Source organism: Budorcas taxicolor, chromosome 3 (assembly GCF_023091745.1).
Source record: "Budorcas taxicolor isolate Tak-1 chromosome 3, Takin1.1, whole genome shotgun sequence".
Taxonomy (NCBI): Eukaryota; Metazoa; Chordata; class Mammalia; order Artiodactyla; family Bovidae; genus Budorcas; species Budorcas taxicolor.
Window position 1 is genome coordinate 15855297 of NC_068912.1, and position 26338 is coordinate 15881634.

Below are 26338 nucleotides of genomic sequence, written 5' to 3' on the forward strand. Positions count from 1 at the left end.
AACTCCACGTGCGCCGCTGTGGCCCCAAACACTCCTCGGTCCCACGTGTCTGCCCTTCAAAATATAATTTGGTTTTCCCAAATCACGCACCCTCATATACTGTTTTGCACCACCCCCCCGCCTTGTGCATACCTGCCCCAAAAGCCACTCTGCTCTCCGAAGGATAGTTTCGTGCCCCTAAATACCATCTGTCGCCCCACCTATTCTCTGCTTCCTAAATGCGTAACTGCCCCATTCCGCCTCCCACATTCCGATGTCCTCGCCCAAATACCTGTGTGCCCCTTCCACATAACTCAGTACCCCACCCACTTAGCGCCATTTCCTCCAGACAGCTCTGCGACAGGTCTGAGCCCCTTCCTAAAACCCCCAACCCTTCCATCGATGATACAGTGTGTTCCTCCCCTTCTATGTCCAAGCCACTGCCCCTCCTGGCTAGGGCCTGCTCTCTCCAGTTTCTCTCTGCCCCTAGTTAGGCAGTGCCACCCAACCTCCTCTCCCCTGACCCGGGTAGCCCCTCAGCCCTCTCGGGAAGGCCGGGTGAAGCTCTCGGTGACCGCTAGAGGGCGGGAGAGCCCGGCCAGCGAGCCTCCGCTACCTGGTGGATTCGGGGAAAGGAAAGACCCTAGGGTTTGGTGGAGTTACGTACTTCGCTAAGTGGAAATTTCTTCCCCCGCCCCCTTCTCGAGAGAAAGTCAAGGAAGGAACTTGGGCTGCTGGAAAGTCCGGCAGGGGCGGGGACTGTGGGTTTCGGGGTAGAACCGTGTTTAGAACTGGACAGGGAGAGGTTAGAAGGGTGGGGCTATCCAGGAAGTAGTGGGGGGAAGGGGTCCAAAACTAGCACCGAGTTTACGCATTGTCGAGCCTTCCCCTCCTTTCTCAGCCCCCAGAGTGGGACTCCAAGCGACCCAGTGAGAATGGGACAATGGTGTGGAGGACCCACAATGCCGGCCCTGGGCTAGGACTTTGACCTAGTTCAATTTCTCTGTTACTCGTCTCACCAAGGCTGTTGTCCTGGGGCTAAAATAGGACCATGGGGACCCAGGTCAGGTTCCAGACTTCCTCCACCACCTTCTGGAGCCAGGGAGTGGTTGGTGAAAGGGGGGAGGCCAGTTAGAAAACAAACAGGTTGTCAGGGAGTTGAGTGATTGAAGCCCACATACCTTATTTGAGGGGCCAGAAATGGTTGGGGAGGAGGAGGAAGAGGTTGGAGGTAGGGAAAGGGGGAGGGGGTGGAGCTTTGTCACCTGTCACCTGCTCTGGCTGAGCCTAGGGCAGGCGGGGGACCGGTATAAAGCAGCAGGCGCCTGTGTCCGCTCCACCTCGTGGGCAGCTCCGGCCCAAGTTTGTTCTGTCCCCTCCCCACCGCTCCGCCACCACCATGACACCGGACATCCAGGCCCCTTTCCTCTCCCTGCTGCTGCTGTTCCAAGTGCTTACAGGTGAGGGGCGCAAGGCGGGGAGGGGGCTGCCCTGCTCCTGTGGTCTTCCCAGCTTTCTGTGGGTTTTGCTTCCTGGGAGATGGCATCCAAGAGGCAGAAGTTGCAGACAGGGGTGGCCTAGTTTCTGCCAGAAGGAAGAATAAAGGAGTGAGGCTAAGGGAAACCTGAGGAGAGACCCCACACGCACACCTGGAGGACAGTGGGTGCCAGGAGCAGGCAAGTGTCCTGAAGAGAGGTCTGGAGGGGTTGGGGGTGGAATTGGGAGAGGAAAATCTTAGGAGTGGGAAAGCCCACAGTCCAGGAGCAGACAGATGATATGGGAAGAGAGATGGAGGTTGCCAGCCGGGAAGGAGAAAGAGAGCTGACTCAGGGGCCCACTCCCCATATCCTTCTGGCATTACTTCCCCAGATGCCAGAGAATGTATTTTCTCCTTATGCTGAAATTTCCCCCAACCATACTCTGTAACCCCGATTTCTTACAGTTGCCAGTGTCACTACCCTGACAGCCTCTGTCCCCACAAGCCCCAGCAGTACTGTACAAGTTTCCAGTACACAAAGCAGCCCAACGTCCAGTCCCACTAAAGAAACTTCTTGGAGTACAACCACCACCTTACTCAGAACCAGCAGCCCTGCCCCAACCCCAACTACCTCTCCAGGCCGCGATGGCGCCTCATCTCCAACCAGCAGCTCTGCCCCAAGCCCAGCTGCCTCTTCAAGCCATGATGGTGCCTTGACTACGACCGGCAGCCCTGCCCCAAGCCCAACTGCCTCTCCAGGCCACGACGGCGCCTCGACCCCAACCAGCAGCCCTGCCCCGAGCCCGGCTGCCTCTCCAGGATATGACACTGTCCCATCCCTGGCCAGCAGCCCTGCCCCAAGCCCAACTGCCTCTCCAGGCCGCGACGGCGCCTCGACTCCAACCAGCAGCCCTGCCCCGAGCCCGGCTGCCTCTCCAGGCCACAACGGCGCCTCGACCCCAACCAGCAGCCCCGCCCCGAGCCCGGCTGCCTCTCCAGGCCGCGACGGCGCCTCAACTGCAACCGGCAGCCCTGCCCCGAGCCCGGCTGCCTCTCCAGGATATGACACTGTCCCATCCCTGGCCAGCAGCCCTGCCGCAAGCCCGGCTGCCTCTCCAGGCCACGACGGCGCCTCGACCCCAACCGGCAGCCCTGCCCCGAGCCCGGCTGCCTCTCCAGGCCGCGACGGCACCTCGACTCCAACCAGCAGCCCTGCCCCGAGCCCGGCTGCCTCTCCAGGCTATGACACTGTCCCATCCCTGGCCAGCAGCCCTGCCCTGAGCCCGGCTGCCTCTCCAGGCCACGACAGCGCCTCGACCCCAACCAGCAGCCCTGCCCCGAGCCCGGCTGCCTCTCCAGGCCACGACAGCGCCTCAACCCCAACCAGCAGCCCTGCCCCGAGCCTGCCTGCCTCTCCAGGCCGCGACGGCGCCTCGACTCCAACCAGCAGCCCTGCCCCGAGCCCGGCTGCCTCTCCAGGCCGCGACGGCGCCTCAACTGCGACCGGCAGCCCTGCCCCGAGCCCGGCTGCCTCTCCAGGCTATGACAGTGTCCCATCCCTGGCCAGCAGCCCTGCCCCGAGCCCGGCTGCCTCTCCAGGCCACGACGGCGCCTCGACCCCAACCGGCAGCCCTGCCCCAAGTCCGGCTGCCTCTCCAGGCCGCAACGGCACCTCGACCCCAACCAGCAGCCCTGCCCCGAGCCCGGCTGCCTCTCCAGGCTATGACACTGTCCCATCCCTGGCCAGCAGCCCTGCCCCGAGCCCGGCTGCCTCTCCAGGCCACGACAGCGCCTCGACCCCAACCAGCAGCCCTGCCCCGAGCCCGGCTGCCTCTCCAGGCCGCGACAGTGCCTCGACCCCAACCAGCAGCCCTGCCCCGAGCCCGGCTGCCTCTCCAGGCCACGACAGCGCCTCGACCCCAACTGGCAGCCCTGCCCCGAGCCCGGCTGCCTCTCCAGGCTATGACACTGTCCCATCCCTGGCCAGCAGCCCTGCCCCGAGCCCGGCTGCCTCTCCAGGCCACGACAGCGCCTCGACCCCAACCAGCAGCCCTGCCCCGAGCCCGGCTGCCTCTCCAGGCCGCGACAGTGCCTCGACCCCAACCAGCAGCCCTGCCCCGAGCCCGGCTGCCTCTCCAGGCTATGACACTGTCCCATCCCTGGCCAGCAGCCCTGCCCCGAGCCTGGCTGCCTCTCCAGGCCACGACGGCGCCTCGACCCCAACTGGCAGCCCTGCCCCGAGCCCGGCTGCCTCTCCAGGCCGCCACGGCGCCTCAACTGCAATCAGCAGCCCTGCCCCGAGCCCGGCTGCCTCTCCAGGTCAGCACGCCGCCTCATCCCCAACCAGCAGTGACATCTCGTCCGTGACCACCAGCTCTATGTCGAGCTCCATGGTCACTTCAGCACACAAGGGCACCTCATCCAGGGCTACCACGACCCCAGTCAGCAAGGGCACTCCATCCTCAGTCCCCAGCTCTGAAACTGCCCCCACTGCTGCCAGCCACAGTACCAGGACAGCTGCCGTGAGCACTAGCCCTAGTACAGCACTTTCCACCACCTCCCATCCTAAGACTTCTCAGCAGTTGTCTGTTCAGGTCTCCCTGTTCTTCCTGTCTTTTCGCATTACAAACCTCCAGTTTAACTCTTCCCTGGAAAATCCCCAAACCAGCTACTATCAGGAGCTGCAGAGAAGCATTTCGGATGTGGTGAGTAGCTGCCTTTCCTCTAACACGCACCCCCACCCCCCACCCCCGAAGCGGCCTTCAGAACTCTTTGAGGCACTTGCATCAAATCTTAGACCTTTCCCTCTCACCCCAGATTTTGCAGACTTATAAACAGAGGGATTTTCTGGGCCTCTCAGAGATCAAGTTCAGGTACAGTTCTGGGTGTGGACTCTGTGGGACTGGCGAATGTTGTCATGACTGTGGGGAGGGTGTACTGACCCAGAAACTGGGGCCCATGGCTGAGTTCCCCATTTCTTTGTAACCAGGCCAGGATCTGTGGTGGTAGACTTAACTCTGGCCTTCCAAGAGGGTACCACTGCCGAGTTGGTGAAGGCACAGTTCAGTCAGCTTGAAGCACACGCAGCCAATTATAGCCTGACCATCAGTGGAGTTAGTGGTGAGTCCTCTCCCCCAGCTGCCAGCCAGCACCACCCTGCCTGGGACCCTCTCTCTCCGGCATCTGGGTCCCTGCTTTTTCTCTTGGAGCTGGTAGGGGGAGAGCCACCTCCTTTGGGAGACTGCTCTGACCACTGTTTTCCTTTCAGTGCGCGATGCCCAGTTTCCTTCCTCTGCCCCGTCTGCATCTGAGGTGCCTGGCTGGGGCATTGCCCTGCTGGTGCTGGTCTGCGTTCTGGTTGCGCTGGCCATCATCTATCTCATTGCCCTGGTGAGTGCCCAGTCCCCAGCCCTGATAGAGTCCCCCTGCTGGAAGGAGCCGCACGCCCCCATAACCTCCTGTCTCCCCAGGTTGTGTGTCAGTGTGGACGAAAGAAATGTGAGCAGCTGGACATCTTTCCAACCCTAGATGCCTACCATCCTATGAGCGAGTACTCCGCCTACCACACCCATGGGCGCTTTGTGCCCCCTGGCAGTACCAAACGGAGCCCCTATGAGGAGGTGAGGGAGGCGGGGGCGGCGGTGGGGCGAAAGGGCTTTGTCTGGGCAGTGGTTCTGAAAGGGTACTGGGAAGACCCAAAGAACTTAGAAGAGGTGACATGAAATAAGCCGTGACTTGACAAGGCTGGGGTGGAGGTCAAAGGAGTTCTGTGGGAAAGGCTTAGGGAAGAAGGGGGACCTTAGGAGGGTGTGCCCCCCACAACTAGCACCCCCAGAAGAGCGTTCACAGCTCAACTAAACTGGGATGCCCAGAGGTGGCATGAACGGGGCACTGCACCCAGGGGAACCCTTCATGGAAGGAGCACCTTGTCCCAGCTTGTCTCCTAAGAATGGAGGGTAGATTGGGAAAGGCTGGTGGGGAGAAGGGGGTCTCTGAACTGGGAAAGAAGTTTCACCAAGCCAGGTGAGCCTGGGTGCAAGGTGGGGAGGCACAGATCCCCTCTTCCTTCTTTCTGCCTTTCCCTCCCTCCGTGACCTAGTAAATAATTACTTTGCCATCTGGGGCTGAAAGGCCACTCCAAGTGGGGGAAGGGAGAGTTTCCTTTTCCTGACTTTTCCTCTGCCTGGGGACTTCCTTCTTCCAGTTTTGCAGAAATGTGTACACCTCCTTGGGCTGGAGGAGCAGAGAATGGAGGGAGAAAGTGGCAGGAGGGGAAAGCAGGGGGTGCTGAGAGCCAAGGGGAGGGAGTGAACCGAACCGGAGCAGGAGGAGGAGGGGGAGTGGCCCTGTTTACAGTCATCTGGCTGGTGGTGGTGACCAGCAGGTGCTCTCTCCAGATTAACCCTTTGAAAGCTAGTCAGGCTCCTGGACCATTCAACCCATCCTGGGGTGCCATCCAGGGACCCCAGGGAGGAAGGTTGTCCCAGGAAAGCCTCTGCCGCTCATCCCGGATCTCTTCTGCCCCTACCTAGGTTTCTGCAGGCAACGGTGGCAGCAACCTCTCTTATACAAACCTGGCAGCCACTTCCGCCAACTTGTAGGGACACGTCTGCTGAGAGTCCAGCCAGTACTGGCTGCCTCCCTGGAATTCTTGACTTCTGGGGACCCCCGCCCCCAGCTCTGTTCCGGGCTAGTGAACTGGGCACTCAGGTGGGCTGCTCGCAGCCTCCCTCACAGGACCCATCAAGTCCCCTAAACCATCTTAGCCCTGGTGAAGCCCACCTGAGCCCCTGGGGACATGCCGGAGGCAGCGGCTCCCAGGAAGACTGGCTGGAGTGCTTGGAAACGGGAGTGGGAACGTGAACATTGCTGAATAAAACGCGGGCCTCCTCCGCGCCCACTACCAGCTTCTGATCTGTTGTCTGTGACTTGTGGATGGGTGAGGGGCAGTCAAAATGTGTGTGTGTGTGGCGAGGGGCGGGGGCGTCTGGAAGAGACTTCTGGGAGAGGAGGGGAAGAGAAGGCCAGAGGAGCGGGGTTCATTTGAGAAGCAGGAGGCTGGAGAGGAGATGGCATTGGAGTGCAGGCGGACGGACTCCTATCGCCTGTCCTGCATGGCCAGCAGCGCACGAGGAAGGAGGAAACAAAAGCCTGAGGCTCCAGCAGCCAGCATGACCCAGCTCTGCCTGCCCGAGAGCCGGGCTCGCCCCTATCCCCAGGCCTGGATTTCACTCCCGCGTCCTCCTCTCCACTTGGCATGGTGCCCTCAGGCGGCTCTATTCTTAGCTGTCCGGGTGTGAAGTAAGTCCTAAGGCAGCAGAGTCAACAGGGCCACGATAAGGTCCGTGTCAGATCCAGGGCCTGATGCCAGACTGCCCCACCTGCCTACTGGCTCTGGGGTCTACTACCTGGTGCCCCAGGGGTGGGGAAATAGTTCTGGTTCTGATGTCAAAGACTTCCCAGATGGCTCGGTGGTAAAGAATCGGCCTGCCAGTGTAGGAGATACAAGACTCAGGTTCAATCCCTGGGTTGGGAAGATCCCCTGGAGAAGGAAATGGCAACCCACTCCAGTATTCTTGCCTGGGAAATTCTATGGATGGAGGAGCCTGGCGGGCTACAGTCCTTGGGGTCACAGAGAGTCAAACATAACTGAGCACGCACACACTCCCTGACTGACGCACTGATGCCAAAAGCTCAGCTTCTCTGTACACCGGGACTGAATTGAATCTCTGAGACAGAGTTTTAGGTGAAGTAGAAAAGAATAGCTTTATTGTGTTGCCAGGTGAAGGCAGCCACAGTGGGCAAATGCCCTCAAAACCGTATGTCACAAATTGGAGAAGATTTACAGTAATTGCTCAAAGAGCACATGATCAGCTCATGGACATTTTTCTGATGGGTTGGTGGTGAGGTAACTGGAATTCAGCATCATCGACCTTCAGGACCAGCTGCTCTGGGGTCCCATCTTTAACTTTTCCCACCTGCAGGGGATATCCATTTCTACAAAACAGCTCAAAGGTATTGTGAATATCCATTGATGGGGAAACAGGGTGTTGCTCAAGACTGTTCTTGATTGTTTGTTTCTCTCTGGTCTTCCATTCCCTCCTTTCCCTAGTTAACAATTGCTTGAATCTGCCCCTTGGAACTCAGGGAAGGTCATGGAAGCTGAATGAAGGCTGTTTCCTATAATCCAAGAAATGGGGGAACACAGAAAGGCCTTGTGCCAGGAGCCTCTGCTCTCTTTGGGCACCCTAAGTCGCATTCCTGCAGGGCTCCGCCCAGACGCCCCATGGGGGTGGGGTGGTGGTGGTGGGAGGGCGGGGAGCACCAGAGCGATGTGCCCCCTGGCAGCCATAGTCAGTTTGGACCTGGGCTGGGCACAGGTCTGGCAGAAGACTGGAGAGCACAGGGCTTGGGGACCTCCTTCCCGCAGGCACCAGCTCCATCGCGCACCCCTGCTCTAAGAAATAGCAGGGAACCCTCCATCCCCTTGGCCTGCCACATCCAGCACAGAAGCGAAGAGGAATAGGCTCCGGGAAGGCAGACATCACAGGAAGGCCTGGCATCACAGTTTATTGTTTATAAACCATGAAAATAACAGCTGTTGCTTGGCACAGGCCTAGCAGTGCTCACCGCAGGGGGGCAGCAGCAGGCACCAGAGGCCTTGCCAGACCCAACCCAGTGGGGACGCTCAACCTCAGCTGGGACCCCAAGGGAGACTTGGCACGTTGGCATGGGTGCAGGACAGGTTAAAGCATGCAAGGGGGAGGAGAGGGGGATAAAAGGCATGCGGCTGGGGGTACAGGGACCCAAATAAATAAAGCAGGATGAGAGGGTCCCTTTCCCTCACCAAAGAGTGCCTGGGCACTGTCCAGCCAAAAAGCCTCTCTGCCCCAAGGCTGCAGTTCAGCATGGATGGGGCAGGGAGCTTTGCAGGGCGGAGGGCAGAGCTGGGGAGCATGCCCAGTGTTCCGGGTGCCTTCCCTCCCAATCAGCCTGGGGAGGAGCACAGGGCAGGGGTAGGGCAGGGGTGGGGTAGGGGCTCTCTCCATGATTTGAGCAAGATGCCAAGGGCAGGGCATGGGGCAGAGACGTGGTGGGTGTGGGAACCTGGATTAACAGGCAATAGGGAGAATGGGGGACATCCAGAGAGGTGAGCAGAGGAAAGTCCCTTGGTCAAGAAAGACCCTGGGAAGACACAGATAGGGGAAGGGACAGGACCACGTGGGAGGAAGAGCTTGAGGGAGAAGCTGCCAGAGAGATGACCCGGCTTCAGGAGGTGTGGAGGGCCAGGGCCCAGCAGGGGCCTGGTAGGGTCAGTCCAGCTTGGCGAAGCCCCCAATGGTGACCTTCCTCTCGGGCTTAGTGCCCACGGGCTCCTGTAGCTGCACTGCGCCACCCCCGATGAAGCAAAAGGCAGGGCACACAGGTCCCGAGCAGTCCAGGGGGCACTCCAGGAGCCCTCGGAAGGACACGGCATCCAGGAAGGAAACGCGACCCCGCTCGTAGTCCAGGCAGATGCCCAGGCGGGGCGGCAGGGGCACTGTGCAGCTGGCCGCTGGGCCGTCCCTGCCTGTCAGCCCCGCATTCGCGCTGGCCCCGGCCCCCAGCAGGATCTTGCCCATGCCGATGGTCAGGAAAGCGAAGGGTGGCGATGCCTCCACGGTGGCATCCTCGGCACCGCTGTCGTGCCCACTGTCTGGGTCGTACCTGCAGGAATGCATGTTGGGTAGAAGAACGTCGGGGGGTGGGGTAGATGGTACCCAAGGGCTGAGATGTTGGGAGGATGGAATGTCGGGGAGCAAGCAGTTCCAAGGATTTGGGGGCATTGAGAAGAGAACACATTGAAGAGACGGGCGTTATAATGTAGGGCTGGGGGTTTGGTTCGGTGAGACTGGGGAAAGGCAAGCACACTGGCCAGAGGGGTGGGGGAAGGGGAGCAGAGACAGGATATCACTCAGGCACACTGGAGAAAGGCAGTGCCTCCAATGCAGGCAAGTGGCGAAGAAAATGGCACTGGGATATCATGCTGGGAGAGAGATTTGAGGGTTAGAGAATCTTGGAAGGATGAGGGGTTAGCGGTGGGGAGAGGCGAGAGCAGAGAAAACATGCTGGGAAGGGGGATGCTGGGAGAGAGATGAGGGCAGGTCAGTGTCTTAGATGAAGGATGTTGCAGGGATGCAGGTTGGGGATCACAGGTTTAGGAGGGAACTAATGTTGAAGAGAAGCCGCTTCTGAAGAAATGGGGTGTTGAGGGATAGAGTGTTGAGGGGGAAGAAGAGCATGTGTGGGTGGCTGAAAAAGAGGATGCTGGGGATGAGAGGGTATGGAGATGGAAAGTTTAAGGGAAGATTTTGAGGAGGCTGAGACAAGGTGTGGGGGAAGGCAGTACTGGAGAGAAAAAGCTTTGTGGTGAAAAGATGTTGCCAAAGGGGTGTGAGGGAGAAAGGGCACGGAGACTTGGCGAGATGGTGTGTTAGCCTGAGTGACAGATGGTGGGGAGTGGAGATGGCTTCCTTTTCTATTGCCCCTTTCCCCAGTCACTCCAAAGATCAACTTCCAAAATGCTTTCACGGAGCCCACACTTCTCCTGACCACAGTGCCTCCAGCCTGGCTCATGTTATTTCCTCCTGATTTCCTTCCAGCTCCATCCCAGCAAGTGTGTGGTCCCCTCGTCAACCCCGTGTGTTCCCAGCTCCCCCACCCAGATCCCCAGAACCCCATACCTCCCAGAGGGGCCTGACCTGGGGCTGATCACGTCGGGGGCACCCTGGAAGCTTTCCTGAAGCTTGCTCTCCAGCCCGACGCCCACCTTGACCAAGTAGGAGGCTGGGTCTACGGCGCAGGCCCAGTAGCTGCGGCCCTGGGTCACAGCCACATCGCCCAGGACCACGTCCACGCTCAGGTGGCAGCCCGTCAGCAGCCGCTCGGCAGCCAGCAGCAGGGGCAGCCCTGGCACACTCCTCACCGCTCGCTGGTCCTTGCTGATGGCCAGCCGCTCTCGGCTTGTGCCCCAGCGGCCATCCAGGAAGAAGTGCAGGACTGGAGTAGGGGAGGGTTGAGACAGAAGGAAGGACTTCAGGGACAAACACTGGCACTGGGGACCTCGAGGTGTCAGCACGAGACACTGGGAGATTTCAGAACACAGAACAAGTTGCCAAGGGACGGCAGGGGGCTCTTGGGAACAGGGCCTGGAAAGCTGGAGTGGGGAGCATAAGGGAAGAAGAAAGGGCATCCCAAGTGGGCATGGGACCCCAGGAAGAGTTTTAGTGATGGCTAGTGGGAATGGAAACCAGTCTCCCGGCCCCAGCTGACTCGCTCTGGCTGCCTCCTCTATTATGCCTATACTCCAGAGCCTCCGCTATTTTCTGGAGAGTCACTTGACCAACATTTATTGAGCCCTGGTGCTGTGCTGGGCTTAGTCGCTCAGTTGTGTCCGACTCTTTGTGACCCCATCGACTATAGCCCGCCAGGCTCCTCAGTCCATGTGATCCTCCAGGCAAGAATACTGGAGTGTGTTGCCACACCCTCCTCCAGGAAGTCTTCCCAACCCAGGTCTCCTGCATTGCAGGCAGATTCTTTACCATCTGAGTCACCAGGGAAGCCCTATTGAGCCCTTGAAAAGTGAAAGTGAAGTCGCTCAGTTGTGTCCGACTCTTTGTGACCTCATGGACTGTAGCCCACCAGGCTCCTCTGTCCATGGGAATCTCCAGGCAAGAATACTGGAGTGGGTTGCCATTTCCTTCTCCAGGGGATCTTCCCAACCGAGGGATCGAACCCAGGTCCCCTGTATTGCAGGCAGATGCTTTAACCTCTGAGCCACCAGCTCAAATTCTCAGCTAAGACTTTACACATTAGCAAGTCACTTAATTCTCACAACAAGGCTATGGGGTAGGTGTTGTTACTATACCTACAGAGGAGGAACTACAGGTTCAGAGAGGGTGAATAACTCACCCAAAGCCACACAACTGGTAAAAGGCAGAGCTGGGATTTGAACCCAGGCAGTCTGGCTCCAGAGCTAGTGAGGATGACCCGGTGTGTTATGCTGTCTCTATGGGGCCCGCCCAGCAGCAGCTGTCCGTGCCTGGGTCCCAGGCACCCAGGGCCCACTCACCGGGAGCGGGCGGAGTGTGCAGATGCACGTCCTCGCTGTACTCGCCGTAGCCGGCCTTGTTGCAGCCGCGGACACGCAGCACGTACACAGAGCCCGTGTCGGGGTTCTCCAGCAGGGCGCTGGTACCCCTCACCTCCTCCCGCCGCTGCCAGCGGGTGGGGCCTGGCTGGGCCGGCACATCAGTGCGTCGGAACTCAATGGTGTAGTGCCAGGCAGGTGGTGAGTGGGGGGGCAGCCGCCAGCAGAGGAAGATCTGGTCGTAGGCAAAGGTGCGCTGGGTGTCGATGACCGGAGCCTCGGGCACTGTTGGAAGAGACAGCGGGGGTCAGTCACGGCCTGGCCACGGGCATGGTGTGGAGGGTGGGCGGGGAAAGGGAAAGCAGCGGGAGCCGGGGGGGTGAGTGCGAGTGAGAGGGATCTGGGGAGACGTCTGTCTGGGCCCTGGGTGCGGGAAAAGAAGAGGCAGGTGGCCTGATGCCAGTCCTGGGCTGCCACTCCCTCGATCTGGGCCTCAGTTTCCTCCTCTGTCAAATGAAGGTATAAGATCACATGTTGTCCTTTCTTTCTATGACCCTTTTTAGTCTATGAATACAGAGGAGCCCCAGGGAAAGGCAGGTAACGGCCACTGGAGCCCACCCAGGCAAGAGGGCGCTGAACGGGAAGAGGAAACTGCATGGGAGACAGATGCGAGGAGAGGCAGCAAGGCAGAAAATGGGGGCGGAGGGCCAGCCCAAGCTTGATGGCACAGGAGGGGTCAGGGGGAGAGAAGGAAAGCCTAGAGGGCAAAGGTCATAAGGACAAAAAGTCGGAAAGGCCAGGATTAAGGGTCAGGGAAGAGGATGGTGGAGGCGGTCTGGTTAGGGCAGGAAAGAGAAGGAAGCCATGGGTGGGGAGCCAGGCTGCGTGGGAGTGGCAGGGCAGGGCAGGGGACCTGGCAGAGGGGGCAGGACCCCCAGGGCAGGGCCGCTGACTTGCCTGGGGTGCTCCGGAGCAGAGTCCGCGGTGGCCACAGCCTACAAACAAAGAGAGGGAGAAGCAGCGCTGAGCGCGGTGGGACGGGGTGGCCGGGTGGGCTGGGTGGGCAGGACGGCTGGCCAGGCCGGGCGGGAGGCTTGGGAGTTAGTTCCCTGGTGGGCACTGCCCCCCGGGCCCGCTGCTGGGGAGGAAGGGCGGAAGGCTCTAATTGGACATGGGGCCTGGCCATCTCCTCACCTCGCAGGAAATTAAGCTCTGTCAGCAGCTTCATCTCACGCCCCACATCCAGCTGGCAATGGCGGAAGGAGGAGCTGGCAGCTGGCCGGAATGTCTGGAGGGCCTCTGTGGCTCGGGCAATCCTGGGATGGGGGCAGGCAAGGGTCAGACTTCCGTGTAGCTCAGGCGGTAAAGAATCTGCCCGCAATGCAGAAGACCTGGGTTCCATCCCTGGGTCGGGGAGATCCTCTGGAGAAGGGAATGGCAATCCACTCCAGTATTCTTGCCTGGAGAATCCCAAGGACAGAGGAGCCTGGCAGGCTACAGTCTGTGGTGTCACAAAAAGTCGGACAGGATGGAGCGACCAACACCGCCAAGGGTCAGGCACTGCTGTCTGGGCCGCCGCCCTTCCCCTTGATTCTGCCGTGTCTGGCCCTAGAGCTTTGGTATCGGCTATGGGTCTCTTCCCTGTCCCTTTGGGCAAGAGCTGCTATCCATTTGGCCTGGTGAAAAGTCCTCAGAGCCCAGCTCTCCGCCGGGCAAGACTCTCGACACTGCCTGATACGTGGGCTACACCCACGATGCCCTGACCCTGCAGGAGCCTGTGACCCTGGGCCCTGCCCCCCGAGTACCTGCTGTGCAGTTGTTTCGCTGCTTGCACAAAGCAAGGCTGGTCTGTTTCTTTAAGAACCTCCTGAGCGTAGCCCACCAGACCTGAGCCGTCCAGCAGGCTCCGGTGCTCCTGGATCTGGGCGCTGAGACGGGCCAGCCGTTCCTGCTGACACTCCTCAATGGCCTGAAGCAGTGACACCCGCTTCTCCTCCAGCACAGCCCCCAGGCCCCGCACCAGCTGGGACACCTCCTCCTTGGCTTGCTGACCACTCACCTGTGCAGAGAGCAACATTGACTGCCTCCTTCTTGAAGGCTGCATCTGCTCCAGCCTCCTGGGGCACCACACCATGGCTAGGATCACAAAGGATCTGGGGAAATCCTACCTACCCATTCAAATGGGACCAGGCTCATGGCTCCATGGCCTCCTGTACACCCACATAGGCTCAAATCCTGACCATTTGTGTTAATCTTCCTGGAGGCCAACACCTTGATCCTGACTCCTTGAGGACTCCCCCAAATAAAAGAGGCCATGACTACACTAATATCCACCTGGACCGCACTAACGTCCACCAGCATCTGCGCCATCCTTATCACCCTTCCCCACGTCAGCTGATTCAAGCAATCTGGCAAAAGGTATCAGAGCCATCGCCTCACCCTCCTTGGTCCAAGGATGTGTGCCATCCCCAGCAGGCAGCTGAGCCTGAGGGCATCTTAGCTCCATCCCTGGGGCTTTTCAAGCTCTCCCTCTCCCGGGTGATAGACACCCTGTCTCCACTGTGGCCTTGGGTACCGCCTGGCCTGGGACACTGCCATTTCTGACAACCTAGTTTAACCAGAGCCTTGACACATCCATGGACCCCACACAGGCTTCCTGAGTTTGCAGCCAGGTGATTGGGCTGTACCCACCTCCACCCCCTTCCTGCTCCCACTGCCAGGCAGGGCCCAGGGCCCACCTCCGTGCCCTCCCTCACCTCCGTGTGCCTCACGGTCTCCTCCAGCTCACAGATCTGGGTCTGCACTGTGTCCTGGTTTCCCAGGATGTATGTCAGGCTCTTTGTCAGCTTGTCCTGAGGGGAAAAGAAAGAGGTGGGCATCACACCTGGCCCTGAGGAAGCCAGCAGAGCAGATGTGAGCGGGTGTGGGTGTAGGCAGTCCTGGCGTTGAATGAGGCAGGGTCCTCACCTTGAGGGCCTGGTAGGCACTGACCACTGGCGTGATTTTGTGGCCACTGTGGGTGCGCCGCACACGGCAGAGCTGGCACACCAGTCGTTGGCACGTCTTGCAGTAATGGGTTACCTCTTCCTTGTGATCTGGGCACATTAGTCCCTAGGGACAGAAACAGCAAGGAAATAGTCAGCCAATGGTGTGTGTAAGGGTGCTGACCTACCACAGGGCAGTTCCCTGCCCGTCCTCCCCTGGACCGGACCCAAGCTGGTGGAGGGGAGTTTAGGCGCGGTGCTCCATGGTGCCACCTGCTGGTATGCCCTGGCAATCAAGGAGAGCCTTTCCTGCAAACCGCCAGCTATTAGCCTTGCTCCTCCCTTCCTCTACATGTGGTAATAACAATAATGGTTAATAATTAGCCATGTCTATCTTGTTTACTGCTCTAGCCCCAACACCTCGGATAGCACCAGGCACACAGGTACTTGATAAATATTTGTTCAATGAATGAATACCTGATAGACCTTTTCAGTGTATTTAAATAACTTTCACAAACATTATCTCAAGGATCCTCCCATCAACCCTGCAGGTATGGAGATTGCAGGGCAGATATATTGCAAGCCTCATTCAGCAGATGAGACGGAGGCTCAAAGATGTTCAAAGGTTTGTCCAGTGCCTCTATTGTTACAGAAAAAGGAGTTTGGCAATGGCAACCCTGTGGCCACCTCCTTTTGGAAGCCTACAGTGCCGGGCATGCCCTCCCACCCAGCACCACCATGCCCTCCCCCCGCTTCCCAGGCCCTGCAAAGGCTGGCTCACCTTGGGGCGAAAGGAGAGGGTGGGCAGGGTGGGTTCATGCTGGGCCTTCTGGGTGCCCCAGGGATGGAAGAGCTTGAAGCACTCGTTGCAGAAGGTGGCGCGGCACTCGGTACAGCCCTTGGTGGCCTCTAGTGGCGGGGGCTTGCACAGCTGGCACAGGATGGCGCCACCCACACTCACACTCTGGCGGTACCGCTCCACCACACGCTCCAGGGTCAGGTTCCGGAAAAGCCCTGCCAAGCCCCGCTCCCCCAGCTCCACATCACCCTGGCAGGCTGGGCACGGGAACATGATCACCTGGGGGTGCAGAGCACCTCGCTTCCGCCCGGGGTATGTCCCAAAGCCTGTGGACGGGCCAGGAAGTAGGGAGGTGAAAATCACAGCTGGCTCAGGGTGGGGGAAGTCTGCTCAATTAAAGAATTAATTTTCATTGTGCCAGAGCTCAGCTCTTAGCAGAGCCTGGATGGGCAGTACCCCTTGAAAAACACACAGGTGCCCCTGGCCAGGGATGGACCCCTTCCATCTTCCTGATGGACATCCCAGCATCCCCATCCCAACCCCATGGGTACCAGCCCCACCTGACTTAAGCAGCCGATCCAAGCGGTCTGGTTTGGGGAGAGTTCTGCGGGAGAGGCGAGGGCTTCGGGTGGATGGGGTGGAGGCAGGAGAAGTGGGCTCGGAGCTGGGGTCCCCACCATGGCCTATGTAGCCCTGCTGGCCCAGGACCTCCCGGGCACAGGCCTGGCACACGTTGTGGGTACAGGGCAGCACCAGTGGCTGCTTATACATTTCTTGACACACTGGGCACAGCAGTTCCTTCTCCATGTTCTTCATGCTCGTCTGTGGAGGGACCAGGAGGTTGGATCAGAGCTTGGACACCTGGGTATATCTCAACAGGCACCTCAATTGCATTTAAAGACCCAAGGGTTCTTGGAAATGAGGAAGAAAAACTACAAGGGACCCGACAAGTTATGGATTTTTCTCCAGCATCAGCCTTGGCCTGGTTCACAGGCCTTCCAACTCCCTGTCTCCAGCAGGCTTCCCTCCTGCAGAGCTACATACCTAAGGAGGAGAGATGGCTGGAGCTCAGGTCTCCCCCAGTCTCAAGCCCCACCCCCTGTCCTAGTCTCAGACGGACCTACAGCCCTCTCACCTGGCCTTTGCCCCCATCCCCCCATCTCCCGGCAGCCTGCCCCAGGCACATCTCTCAAGGACACCGCCCATTCTGCAGCTCTGTGCAGAGGCCCCCCACCAACCGCCCCCCCCTCCCCGCTTCTCTGGCATCCCCATTCCCCTCCTCCCCCGCGTGACTTCTCCTTATAACCAGGCTCTCTCCATCCTCCTGCTCACCCTGTCTGTCCTCCTGCGGTGGCTCCGGCCTGCAGCCGCCTTCGCCTCCATTGCTCACCACTAACCCATCTGGCTCCTCCTAACCCATACCATTTTGCCCCCCACCATCCGGCTCTCCTGCTACCACCCCAGGCATAACCCGGCCTGTCGCAACCCCTCCCAAGGTAGGGTAGAAACGGGCGCGCCGCCTATTTGCCTCCTCCCCACCGGAAGTACCCCTCCCTTTTTCGGTGGCGGGGGTCCTCAGGCTATGCCCCACCCCCACACCTCACCTTGGTCCCTCTCTTCGCAGCCATCCCGGTCAGGGGCGCAGCTGACACAAAGGAGGGAGGGACAGGGAGGGAGGGGGAAGGAAGTGGTGGGGGGGAGCAGGGTTGGCACCGCCCCTGGGAGAGCCGGGCACGGGTTGCCATGACAACCGCAGGCTCGGAGGCAGCCCTGAGTGGGGGTGCGGTGGGGTGGGGTCTCGTGAAGGGGTCCAATTTGGGAACTGCACCGTGGTGCGGCTCCTTCCTTGCCCCCGACCTGTTCTCAGTTTTCTTGGAAAATACCCAGTCTCACTCACGCCCCTTCCTCATAGCATAGCCCCGTTGCCCTGCAACCCCAACCTCGGTGCACGGCTGGAGGCTACCCCGAGCCACCCGCTGTATCCAGGCAGCTCCATGTTCCTTACACCCTAGCAGATGGACGCCTTCACGGCATTCACCTCCGGGCTGCCCCCGGGATTACCCTCTCATACCTGCATCCCGATCCTCCCAGTCCTTTCTGCCATCGACAACCCCCTGGCTACATCCCAGCATCTTGCGGGACCCCCACCTGCTCGAGATCCCGGCCTGCCCCAGACCCCTATGCTCCCCCTCCCCTTCCCCTCGACCCCACCTTAACTCACACTGATGCGGACCAGTGCATCCATGATAGAAGTGAAGGTCTGCATATCCTCACCCTCAGCCATGGCCCTAGCATGCCCGCCCGCCCCCGGGTGCCCGATCCCGGCTGCGGCTGCGAACCCCGGGCTTAATGCAGGAGCCGGGTGGGGATGTGGGGAGGGGTGAGGGTGAGATGTCACTGCGCATGCTCCAGGGACCAGCATCTAACAGCGCCCGTCGAGGTAGGAGGTGGGAAAGAGTTTTCCCCACGTGGTTCTCAGCAGGCGGTCGGGTAGCGGGGCAGTAGTTAGGTAACGTGGAATGGTATTTGAGGGGGAGCCATTTCTTATGTTCAAATTCTTCACTGGCTTCTAATCTTACTCATAGAAAGCAGAAGGATAGTTTTAGAGAAAGATAGATTCCAGGATGGAAGGATTAGATTTTGGTTTGGGCGAGAGTCCACGGAAGATATGAAGGCAGTGTTCATGGGGGGTTAGTTTTGAAGAACAGGCTGACATAATTGACAAAGAAGACAGAAGCAGTCCACGGGCCCGGTGACTTGAAGAGTTAAGTGCAGCTTGCACTGAGAGGCAGCAGATGCTCTGGGTGCGGGGAAGAGCCGGGAACCAGGGTGGTGGCCAAGGATGCTCCTGGACGCAATATTTCCTCCCTGCAGGAAGAGGGCGCTGCAGTCAGGCTCTGAGGGGGAGAAAGAGGAAGGCGTAAGGGAGAAACAAGGCCACGTTAGGGCCTGACGCATGCGCACAGCCAATCGTCCCCGGTTCGGCTCGCCTCCTGGACAGAAGCACGGATTGGACCCAAGGGCAGGGCATGATGGGTAACGGGACCAACGGGATCCCCTCTACTCCCCCAACCCGGGCGGACTAGTGGGGGTCGGAGTTGGGCGGACCAGCTTTCCTGGTCCTCTCCCCACGGAGCTGACGTGTCCTGGGTTCCAGGCGATGGGCATTTCCACGGGGCGGGAGGGTTCGGGGCGTCCAGAGGTTAGGAATTCCTGGGGGGTCGCCGCGAGGTGTGGGGAGTTGGGGAGGGTGGCTGCAGTCCCCGGAGTGCTTGGAAGTGATCGGGCTCTCGAGCTCCCGGGCCTGCTGAATCTGCCTGCGGCTCCTGCGGGGAGGGCTGGGCCTGACTCCGTCTCTCCCCTCCCCCGCTCCAGTGGTGGGTACAGGCACGTCGCTGGCGCTGTCCTCCCTCCTGTCCCTTCTGCTCTTCGCTGGGATGCAGATGTACAGTCGCCAGCTGGCCTCCACTGAGTGGCTCACCATCCAGGGCGGCCTGCTTGGTTCCGGCCTTTTCGTCTTCTCTCTCACTGTATCCTCTCTGCGGGGGAGTGGGCAGAGTTGTTTGAGGGTAGGAAGGGTGGAGGGTCACGCAGGCTTGTACCCTTCCCGTTAACCCACACATCTCAGCCCCCATGGCACGACGGACACCTTAACTCCCTCAACCCAGGCCTTCAATAATCTGGAGAATCTTGTCTTTGGTAAAGGATTCCAAGCAAAGATCTTCCCTGAGAGTAAGTGAAAATTGGAGGTTAAGTATTTGAACCCTTTCTTGTAACCCTCACCTTTAATCTCCCCCAACACTGTGCTGAACTCCCAGGTGCTGAGACAGTAAAGGCTGTTGCGGAGGAGGAACCATGTGTACTAAGACTGTCTGAAAACAGATAACTTTTGGATACAGTACTTTTTACTCCTGGAATTGGAGCTAGGAGAAAGGGCTTCTGAGAGCAAGAAACTCATTTACTTTCTGGCCAGTTTCCGGGGAAGGTTTGAGGGAATAGGCAGGTCTGGGCCTGTAATGAATATATCCAAGGAGGGTGTTCTTTATTTCCACCAGAAAAAGAAGGGCCAAATTCATTGAAGGGTTCCAAGGTGACATGGACCCAATACTAGTGAATTGTATTTGTTTGAGATGATTGTGAAGAGCCTAAAGTATTAGATACACCAGCTTTCTGTGTCAGCAGGAATCCTCACCAAAGTAGAGTAACTGTTAGATTGTTTTCCATTTGAAAGGATCCTTGTTATTGCTCATGTAATCAAGAATTGATGATTTAGTTACGTATGGAGAATTAAGTTCATAAAGCAAATTAGGCATCAAGGCCAGATCACCTAAGGATGCCACATGCCCCAGATTGATAGCAGATGCCGTCTCCTGTGAAGCCTTCACCTGTCACTGTGGTCCTCATTTCTTCACCCTCCTTACCTCTTGCCCTCTTCACCTGGCCCCTCTGCAGGCTTCCAGAGCTCCTTCCATACAGCAGCTTCAGAACATCTCTCTATTAGGTTTTCTTTCTGTGTGTATTGTCTTCATTTTCTTCTGAAAGAAACCTCTGTCGTGGGGCAAGCTGCTTGGCCCTCTTCACCTGCCCTCCTCAGCTGGGCAGGTGGGATTGCCCTTGGTATCTGCCCTCCCACCTTCTCTCCAGTCCTACTCTAGCTGTCTGGAGACCCTTTTCTGCCCCCATGGGTGTGTGTCCAGACACTCTGCTCTCCACTTTATGTCCAGGGAGTGAGGCCCTCAGTTGCAGCACTGGCCAGCCAGTTTAGTGAATTGATCCCCTTTGGCTGGCTTCTGTTGAAAAGGCCATGACCCTCTTCCTCAAATGCAAGCAGGCCTTACCCTTCAGACTCTGCTGTCATCTTTCCTTTTATGGACGCAAGCCAGGCTAGTAAAGTTAGGTGATATTTGGGGCAGAGCTGGAAATGAGAATGCATCTGGTACTTCCATGTCCTGGGTATCGATAAGGCCATCTGATGTCCCCCTGCTGTCATGCCTTAACCTCTCTAAGCAGGTCCCCCAAGATTCAGAGAGCCCCAGATTTCTCCTAGACCCTACATATGAATGCCTGGTGTTTCCATTCTGACCACCACCCTTCTTGTCACCTTTTGCCTCCCCAGTTCTCCTCTGCCTCCTGTTGGCTCTCTTTGCATCAGGGCTCATCCACAGAGTCTGTGTCACCACTTGGTAAGTGCCTGACAGCTGGATAAAGGGTGTAGCATCCTGCCCTTTGGCACTTGACCCTCCTGTGATGGTTCCAGACTTCCCCATACCTCCCTCCTGCTCTGTTCTCCCTCCTGTCCCCTTCCGCATTTTCCTAAAGCTGAGCCTAGATTCTTTCCCTCATGCTGGTGTCTGCTGTAGGAGGCACCAGGCTAGCAGCATGCCCACTAATGCCATGACTGTTTTTCTTCACCCTGTAGCTTCATCTTCTCCATGGTTGGTCTGTACTACATCAACAAGATCTCTTCCACTCTGTACCAGGCGACAGCTCCAGTCCTCACACCAGCCAAGGTTACGGGCAAGGGCAAAAAGAGAAATTGACCCTGAATGTCTAATAAAGTTGATTCTTTGTAGCTCTGAGCTGTGATACACTGTAGGCCTCTCCTGCCCATGAGTGTACATGGGTGTGTGCAGAATGCTGGGACAGATGGGCACCTGCTGCTTTCAGTCCTTGGGGATGGAGGAGCTTTCCTTCCTCCAAGGTTCATTTTTACCAGCTGTTTATTGAGTGCCATCAGTGCCAGGCACTTTGCCAGGAGCTGGGGTGGCATATGCATGTGTAAGAGTCTCATAGAGGAAAAGCGTGAGAATGATCTACAGTCTTGCCCTTTGGGAAAAGAGGTGAAGACTGCAATGCATTAAGGCCTGCTCATCGGAGCTGGAATAGATCTTGAAACAGAGGAATAAAGGAGGGAAAGGCCCCTCACCCCTGTGTGTGTCCATGGGGTTCCATTTACACCTCTGGGGGCTTTGTTATTCCAGCTCTCCACCCTGAGCAAACGAGCCCTCTGCCCTTCTGCTCCAAGTCTGCAGGTGGGAATTTCCTACTGATGTTGCCCTCCTAAGCCTATGTGTTCTCCAGCATGGACGTATGCCTGTATTTAGAAAGACTCCCAGGTTGATCACTGTCTCTATCCTCTTTGGTCTGAGTGCCTTCATATTTTTCTTGTCTGGTAACCAAAGGACTAGGAAGCATCGTAAGTTTTTATAATAGCAAAGTATATAGAACGATAGGGACAAGGCCACCAACCTTGGAGCCAGCCTTAGTGGAAGTGAGGGAATGTGACTTCTCAGGTCTTTGTCCATGCTGTGCCATGAGAAGTGCCTCTCTGACCAGAGTGTCTGTCCTTTGGAGCACCTAGGCACCCTCCCTCTTGGGTGGTGTGGGCTTTAGGGTGCTTACTGTGCCTTGGTCAGCTTGATATTCTCCAGAGAGCCTGGTGATGGGCAGTGAGGACTAGAGGGTTGGTTGAATGAAAGAACCTGCCCTCCTGGAACAGAAAATTCCGTACATGGGATGTGCCTGAGTTAGGGAATGAGACCCAGTGAAGGTGAAAAAGTGAGTCAAAGGAACTCTGGTCCAGAATTAGACATCCCCACCCTCCCCATTTGTAGCCAGAATCCAGACCCTTTCACCTCTGTCTCTAGGCTGAGGGAACACTATGCAGTTTGCCCAGGTTACCTGCAGAGGGTGCCGCGAGCTCATGTCTTCCTCCAGGAGACTGGCAACACTCACCTGCAAGTTGGCATTGAGGGCTTAGAAAGTTCCTGCTGGCTCTTAAGGTTCTTGCTGAGTCTCTCCAGTGGAAGCCAACTTTTGGAGGACATGAGAGACTGGCTAAAACCTGAATCAAGTCTCCTTGCTCCTGGCTATGAGTGGAGGCAAAGACAGTTCAGTGGAGACCAGAGCCTTCCTGAGAAGGAATGGTAGTCCTAGGCTTTGACTTAGCTAGTGATGGTTGGGGGGGGGGGAGGGTTACCATATGTGGGACCCTTGGGGAGAAGAAATGGTGCCCCCAAAGGGTCCTGGACCTGCAGGAAGCTGGATTAGTTCTAGGTCTCAGTCTGTCAAACCCTGTCCTGGAGTGGGCAGAAGGGCAGGTGCCAGCCCAAGTGAGCACCAACACGGTGGGGAATCTGACCGCCTGGGGGCATCATACCTTCCAAGATGAGAGCGGGGGCCAGGTTACTGGAGGTTGGGGAGGAGCCTAAAGCAGGTGTCAGGACAACGCCAAGGGATCTGGGCACCTGCTGCCACCCACTGCGTAGGCCTCAGGGACAGTATGTGGCCAGGAATAATGATCCCTTCCTCAGGGAATGGGTACATTTATCAGGCAGGCTGGCGCCGACATCAGCTCTCCACCCAGCCTGTCCTTGGGGTGCCTCACCGGCTGCCTGCACCTGACCTGCCAATTAACCCTAACAGGGGTATCCCAGCCATCTAACACCATCATTAAATAAGGGGGCGTGAGGCCATCAGAGCTTCTGGAAATCTGAAGGTGAGAAGGGCAAAGGTGCTAACCTCTTGGCCCCAGGACGCCTGGGGCTCTGCTCCACCCTGGAGGCTGGAGGCCTAGGGGAGAGAGGGGCAGTCCACCCCTGGAGGACCGGGGGAAGCCAGATGTTTCCTCCTGCTCCCTCACACGTGGCCCTGACACCCGCTGCCTGCTCCGGAAACAGGAGTAAATAACACAGGGTGGGCTCCTGTCCCAGAGATGGACTCCTTGGGGCAGGAGGTGATGCCACCTAAGAAGAGGGCGGTGGGAAGGTGAGACGAGGGGGCTCCCCTGCCCGGACAGAGGCTGAACCCCCCTAGGACTGGCGCTGGCAGGAGGGGATGCCTGGCATTTAAGGGCATATCGAGGGTCTGCAGGGAAGGGGGCGCCCAGGGCAGGGAGGGAGGGGGAGTCTGCGCCAGGCCTTGGCTCCAGCCCTTTCCGGACCTTATTGTCCTTGGTGAGAACAGGACGCAGTCCTGTTCCCACTGCCCAGCACCCCCCCCCCCCAAGCTCTGCTCCCCAGGGGAAGGATGTTGGGAAACAAGAGAGAACCAGAGACTGGTAGAGACAGAGCTTCTGAGAGACAGAGATAGAGACAAAGGGAAAAGTTTCAGTCAAAAGCCAGTATTGAAACTCATTGTAGCTTGACGGAGCCCTGGGCACTGTGGGAACCGGGAAAGAACGGGAAGCTGGAGGCCCTGCCCTCAGGGACCTCCGGACTGGCCTGCCCTGTGCACACTGCTCCTTGACTTAGGGTCACTCACAGGGTCGCCTCCTAAGCAAATAATAGCCGGAACCCTTGTGCAGGCACAGTTAGTGGCACTTGATTGCTTCACCACAGGTACATTTCTTTGCCTCCCTGGCAGCAGACTGTAAGTTTCTCGGGGCAAGGCCAAGATCCTGCTCCCAAATCCCACCTCCCTGCTCCCTGGGGGCTGAGAGCAAACTGGCCACCATAGGTTGCACTGTAAGTGGTATTTGGTTGAGTTCCTGCCCTGGCAGAGAAGCCGCCTAATTGGCTCTAGAATTGGGCACCACATCACCTGGGGTGGAGGGCAAAGTGCAAAATTCCTGTCCTGGGGCAGGAAGCAGACTTCAGAGCTGTGGGCCCGCATCCCCCCCGCCTTTCCCTGAGCCACGAAGAGCCCCCCATTCCCGCCCCAGCCTCTGCAGCCCTGGGCACTTGGGCTAGGCCTCCTTCCTTCCAGCTCTCCTACCTGGGATGTTTCCTTCACAGGGAACTGCAGACCTGACTTTATAATGTAACATTCTATGATAATGGGCATATCAGTTATTAGGATTCTTTCTACTTTTGTATGTACTTGAAAAAATTCCATAATAAAAGTTAAATCTTGTGTACTGTATCCTTCTTTCTGTTCTGTGGGAGAGTGACAGGGAGACTGTCTGAAACCACACCTAGAAGTAACATCCGAAGCCTAAATTTGAGGCCCTGTGTGACAATGAGGCCTGAGCCAAATGGCCCTTATGGGCTGTGAGGAGCCCTTCTCTGAGAATTCCCCTCACCTCAAATAAGCTGGAAGTTTCCCCCACTTTTAGGCTGAAGCCACACCATCAGGGGGCACTGAAAAGAGATTCTTCTCCACAAGTCAAGACCCCACAGAAAACTCTTCCCGCACACCCCTGTTCTGGGCCAAGAGTTGCCACGAGGGCTTACAGCCTACTTCAGAGCACTTTCTGGATTGAAGTGCCTGTACGCTTGTGTGAGGGTTTAGGCTCATCCTCCAGGGAGACCCTTCCCCTTCCTGCTCTCAGCCCATCTCCAGCCCTTGGGTGTGAATGCTCCGTGGTGTCTGACTCTTTGTGACCCCACAGACTATAGCCTACCAGACTCTTCTGGCAAGAATACTGGAGTGGGTTGCCATTTCCTTCACCAGGGGATCTTCCCGACCCAGGGGTTAAAACAGTCTCCTACGTCTCCTGCATTGCAGGCAGATTCTTTACCGTGGAGCCTCAGGCGAAGGCCCTGTGATGGAGGCCTTTTTTCTGACGCTGACGGCTACAGGTTCTGGACATCTGTGGGACAGTAGGAAAGAGCCCAGGTCTTGAAATCAGACAGACCTGAGTTCTAGTTCCACTCTGACACCAGCTGAGGGTCCTTGTGCAAGCTGAGTTAAATTCCTCACCTGTAAAATGAGGATAATACCTGCTTCAGATTGTGGTAAAGAGGACTGGAATTCAATAACAACGTGGAAGACCCTAGCATAGCACTCAATCCACTAGACATTTGACAAATGTCATTTTTGTCCCTTACAGCAACCACGACCTTTTCAGCCAACTTAGTGCTTTGCAGATATTCTCAATTTTATCACTTACCTCAACCTTATAAGATTGATATTCTTACTGTGTACTTTATATGTCAACCCGGTTGGGCCACATTGCCTGGATATTGGGTCAAACATTAGTCTGGATGTTCCTTTTTTGGGGATGCCACGTGACATGTGAGATCTTAGTTCCCTGACCAGGGATTGAACTTGTGCCCGCTGCCATGAAAAGGATGCGTTCTAACCACTGCACTACCAGGAAATTCCCACTCTGGATGTTTCTTGAGGGTGTTTTTGAATGAGATTTACACTTAAAATCGGAGTAAAGCAGATTGCCCTCCATAACGTGGTTGGCCCTCATCCAATGCACTGAAGGACCACATCGAACAAAAGACTGACCTCTGCAGAGATGGAGGGAATTCAGTGGCAGATAACCCTGGGACCTGAGCTGCTCTGGTCTGCTGGATGCTCTTACTGGTCTGTGCTCACGTGGCCTGGGACCTGGCCCTTTCCCCACTGTTTCCAGCTCTGGTCAGGATGAAGTCAAGACGGAGGAAGACCTTGTAGACTTTGGGTTTGCCAGCCTGTACACCCCACGAGGATGGTCTTGATCCCTGTCTCCTGTACAGTGTCATGAACCCCCGTCCATAGTTCATCAAGCACTCGATCAGATCTAGTCCCTTAAATCTATTTCTCACTTCCACTGTATAATCATAAGGGATTTGATTTAGGTCATACCTGAACGGTCTAATGGTTTTCCCTACTTTCTTCAATTTAAGTCTGAATTTGGCAATAATGAGTTCATGATCTGAGCCAGCTGTGAAAGTGCTGCACTCAATATGCCAACAAATTTGGAAAACTCAGCAGTGGCCATGGGACTGGAAAAGGTCAGTTTTCATTCCAATCCCAAAGAAAGGCAATGCCAAAGAATGCTCAAACTGCCACACAATTACACTCATCTCACACCCTAGTAAAGTAATGCCCAAAATTCTCCAAGCCAGGCTTCAGCAATATGTGAACCGTGAACTTCCAGATGTTCAAGCTGGTTTTAGAAAAGGCAGAGGAACCAGAGATCAAATTGCCAACATCTGCTGGATCTTGGAAAAAGCAAAAGAGTTCCAGAAAAACATCTATTTCTGCTTTATTGACTATGCCAAAGCCTTTGACTGTGTGGATCACAATAAACTGTG

At 57.2% G+C, this 26338-nt stretch overlaps 3 protein-coding genes across 3 annotated transcripts; 2 read left to right on the forward strand and 1 right to left on the reverse strand.

Moving 5' to 3' along the window:
• Positions 1 to 1378: 1378 nt before the first annotated feature.
• MUC1 (mucin 1, cell surface associated) lies at positions 1379 to 6057 on the forward strand. The gene is made up of 11 exons (XM_052637575.1): positions 1379 to 1439; positions 1922 to 2095; positions 2336 to 2455; positions 2756 to 2995; positions 3056 to 3475; positions 3776 to 4161; positions 4274 to 4329; positions 4446 to 4576; positions 4725 to 4846; positions 4927 to 5076; positions 5989 to 6057. The coding sequence occupies exons 1-11, from the start codon at positions 1379 to 1381 to the stop codon at positions 6055 to 6057; spliced, it is 1929 nt and encodes a 642-aa protein (XP_052493535.1).
• Positions 6058 to 8769: 2712 nt separating this feature from the next.
• TRIM46 (tripartite motif containing 46) lies at positions 8770 to 16996 on the reverse strand. Its single transcript, XM_052637563.1, has 10 exons — positions 16973 to 16996; positions 15929 to 16190; positions 15351 to 15694; positions 14553 to 14696; positions 14342 to 14437; positions 13391 to 13644; positions 12780 to 12901; positions 11568 to 11870; positions 10198 to 10495; positions 8770 to 9163 (listed from the first exon to the last, which is right to left on the reverse strand). Exons 1-10 carry the CDS (start codon positions 16994 to 16996, stop codon positions 8770 to 8772), a joined length of 2241 nt encoding a protein of 746 aa, XP_052493523.1.
• Positions 16997 to 18324: 1328 nt separating this feature from the next.
• KRTCAP2 (keratinocyte associated protein 2) lies at positions 18325 to 20947 on the forward strand. The gene is given in 6 exon segments (XM_052637613.1): positions 18325 to 18359; positions 18361 to 18404; positions 18744 to 18898; positions 19037 to 19100; positions 20485 to 20551; positions 20788 to 20947. Coding segments are annotated over 6 exon segments (486 nt in total). The 3' UTR covers positions 20909 to 20947.
• Positions 20948 to 26338: the final 5391 nt, after the last annotated feature.

What these genes read in the sequence shown, in the direction of transcription:
- TRIM46 (XM_052637563.1), bottom strand. Translation starts at nt 16,996, where the DNA reads ATGGCTGCGAAGAGAGGGACCAAG. An exon ending in GGATCGGCTGCTTAAGTCAG is followed by an intron (nt 15,695 to 15,928) that starts GTGGGGCTGGTA and finishes GCCCGTCCACAG; the next exon opens with GCTTTGGGACATACCCCGGG. An exon ending in GCGAAACAACTGCACAGCAG is followed by an intron (nt 12,902 to 13,390) that starts GTACTCGGGGGG and finishes CCCCCATCCCAG; the next exon opens with GATTGCCCGAGCCACAGAGG.
- MUC1 (XM_052637575.1), top strand. Translation starts at nt 1,379, where the DNA reads ATGACACCGGACATCCAGGCCCCTTTCCTCTCCCTGCTGCTGCTGTTC. An exon ending in GAGCCCGGCTGCCTCTCCAG is followed by an intron (nt 3,476 to 3,775) that starts GCCACGACAGCG and finishes CTGCCTCTCCAG; the next exon opens with GTCAGCACGCCGCCTCATCC. An exon ending in CTCTCAGAGATCAAGTTCAG is followed by an intron (nt 4,330 to 4,445) that starts GTACAGTTCTGG and finishes CTTTGTAACCAG; the next exon opens with GCCAGGATCTGTGGTGGTAG.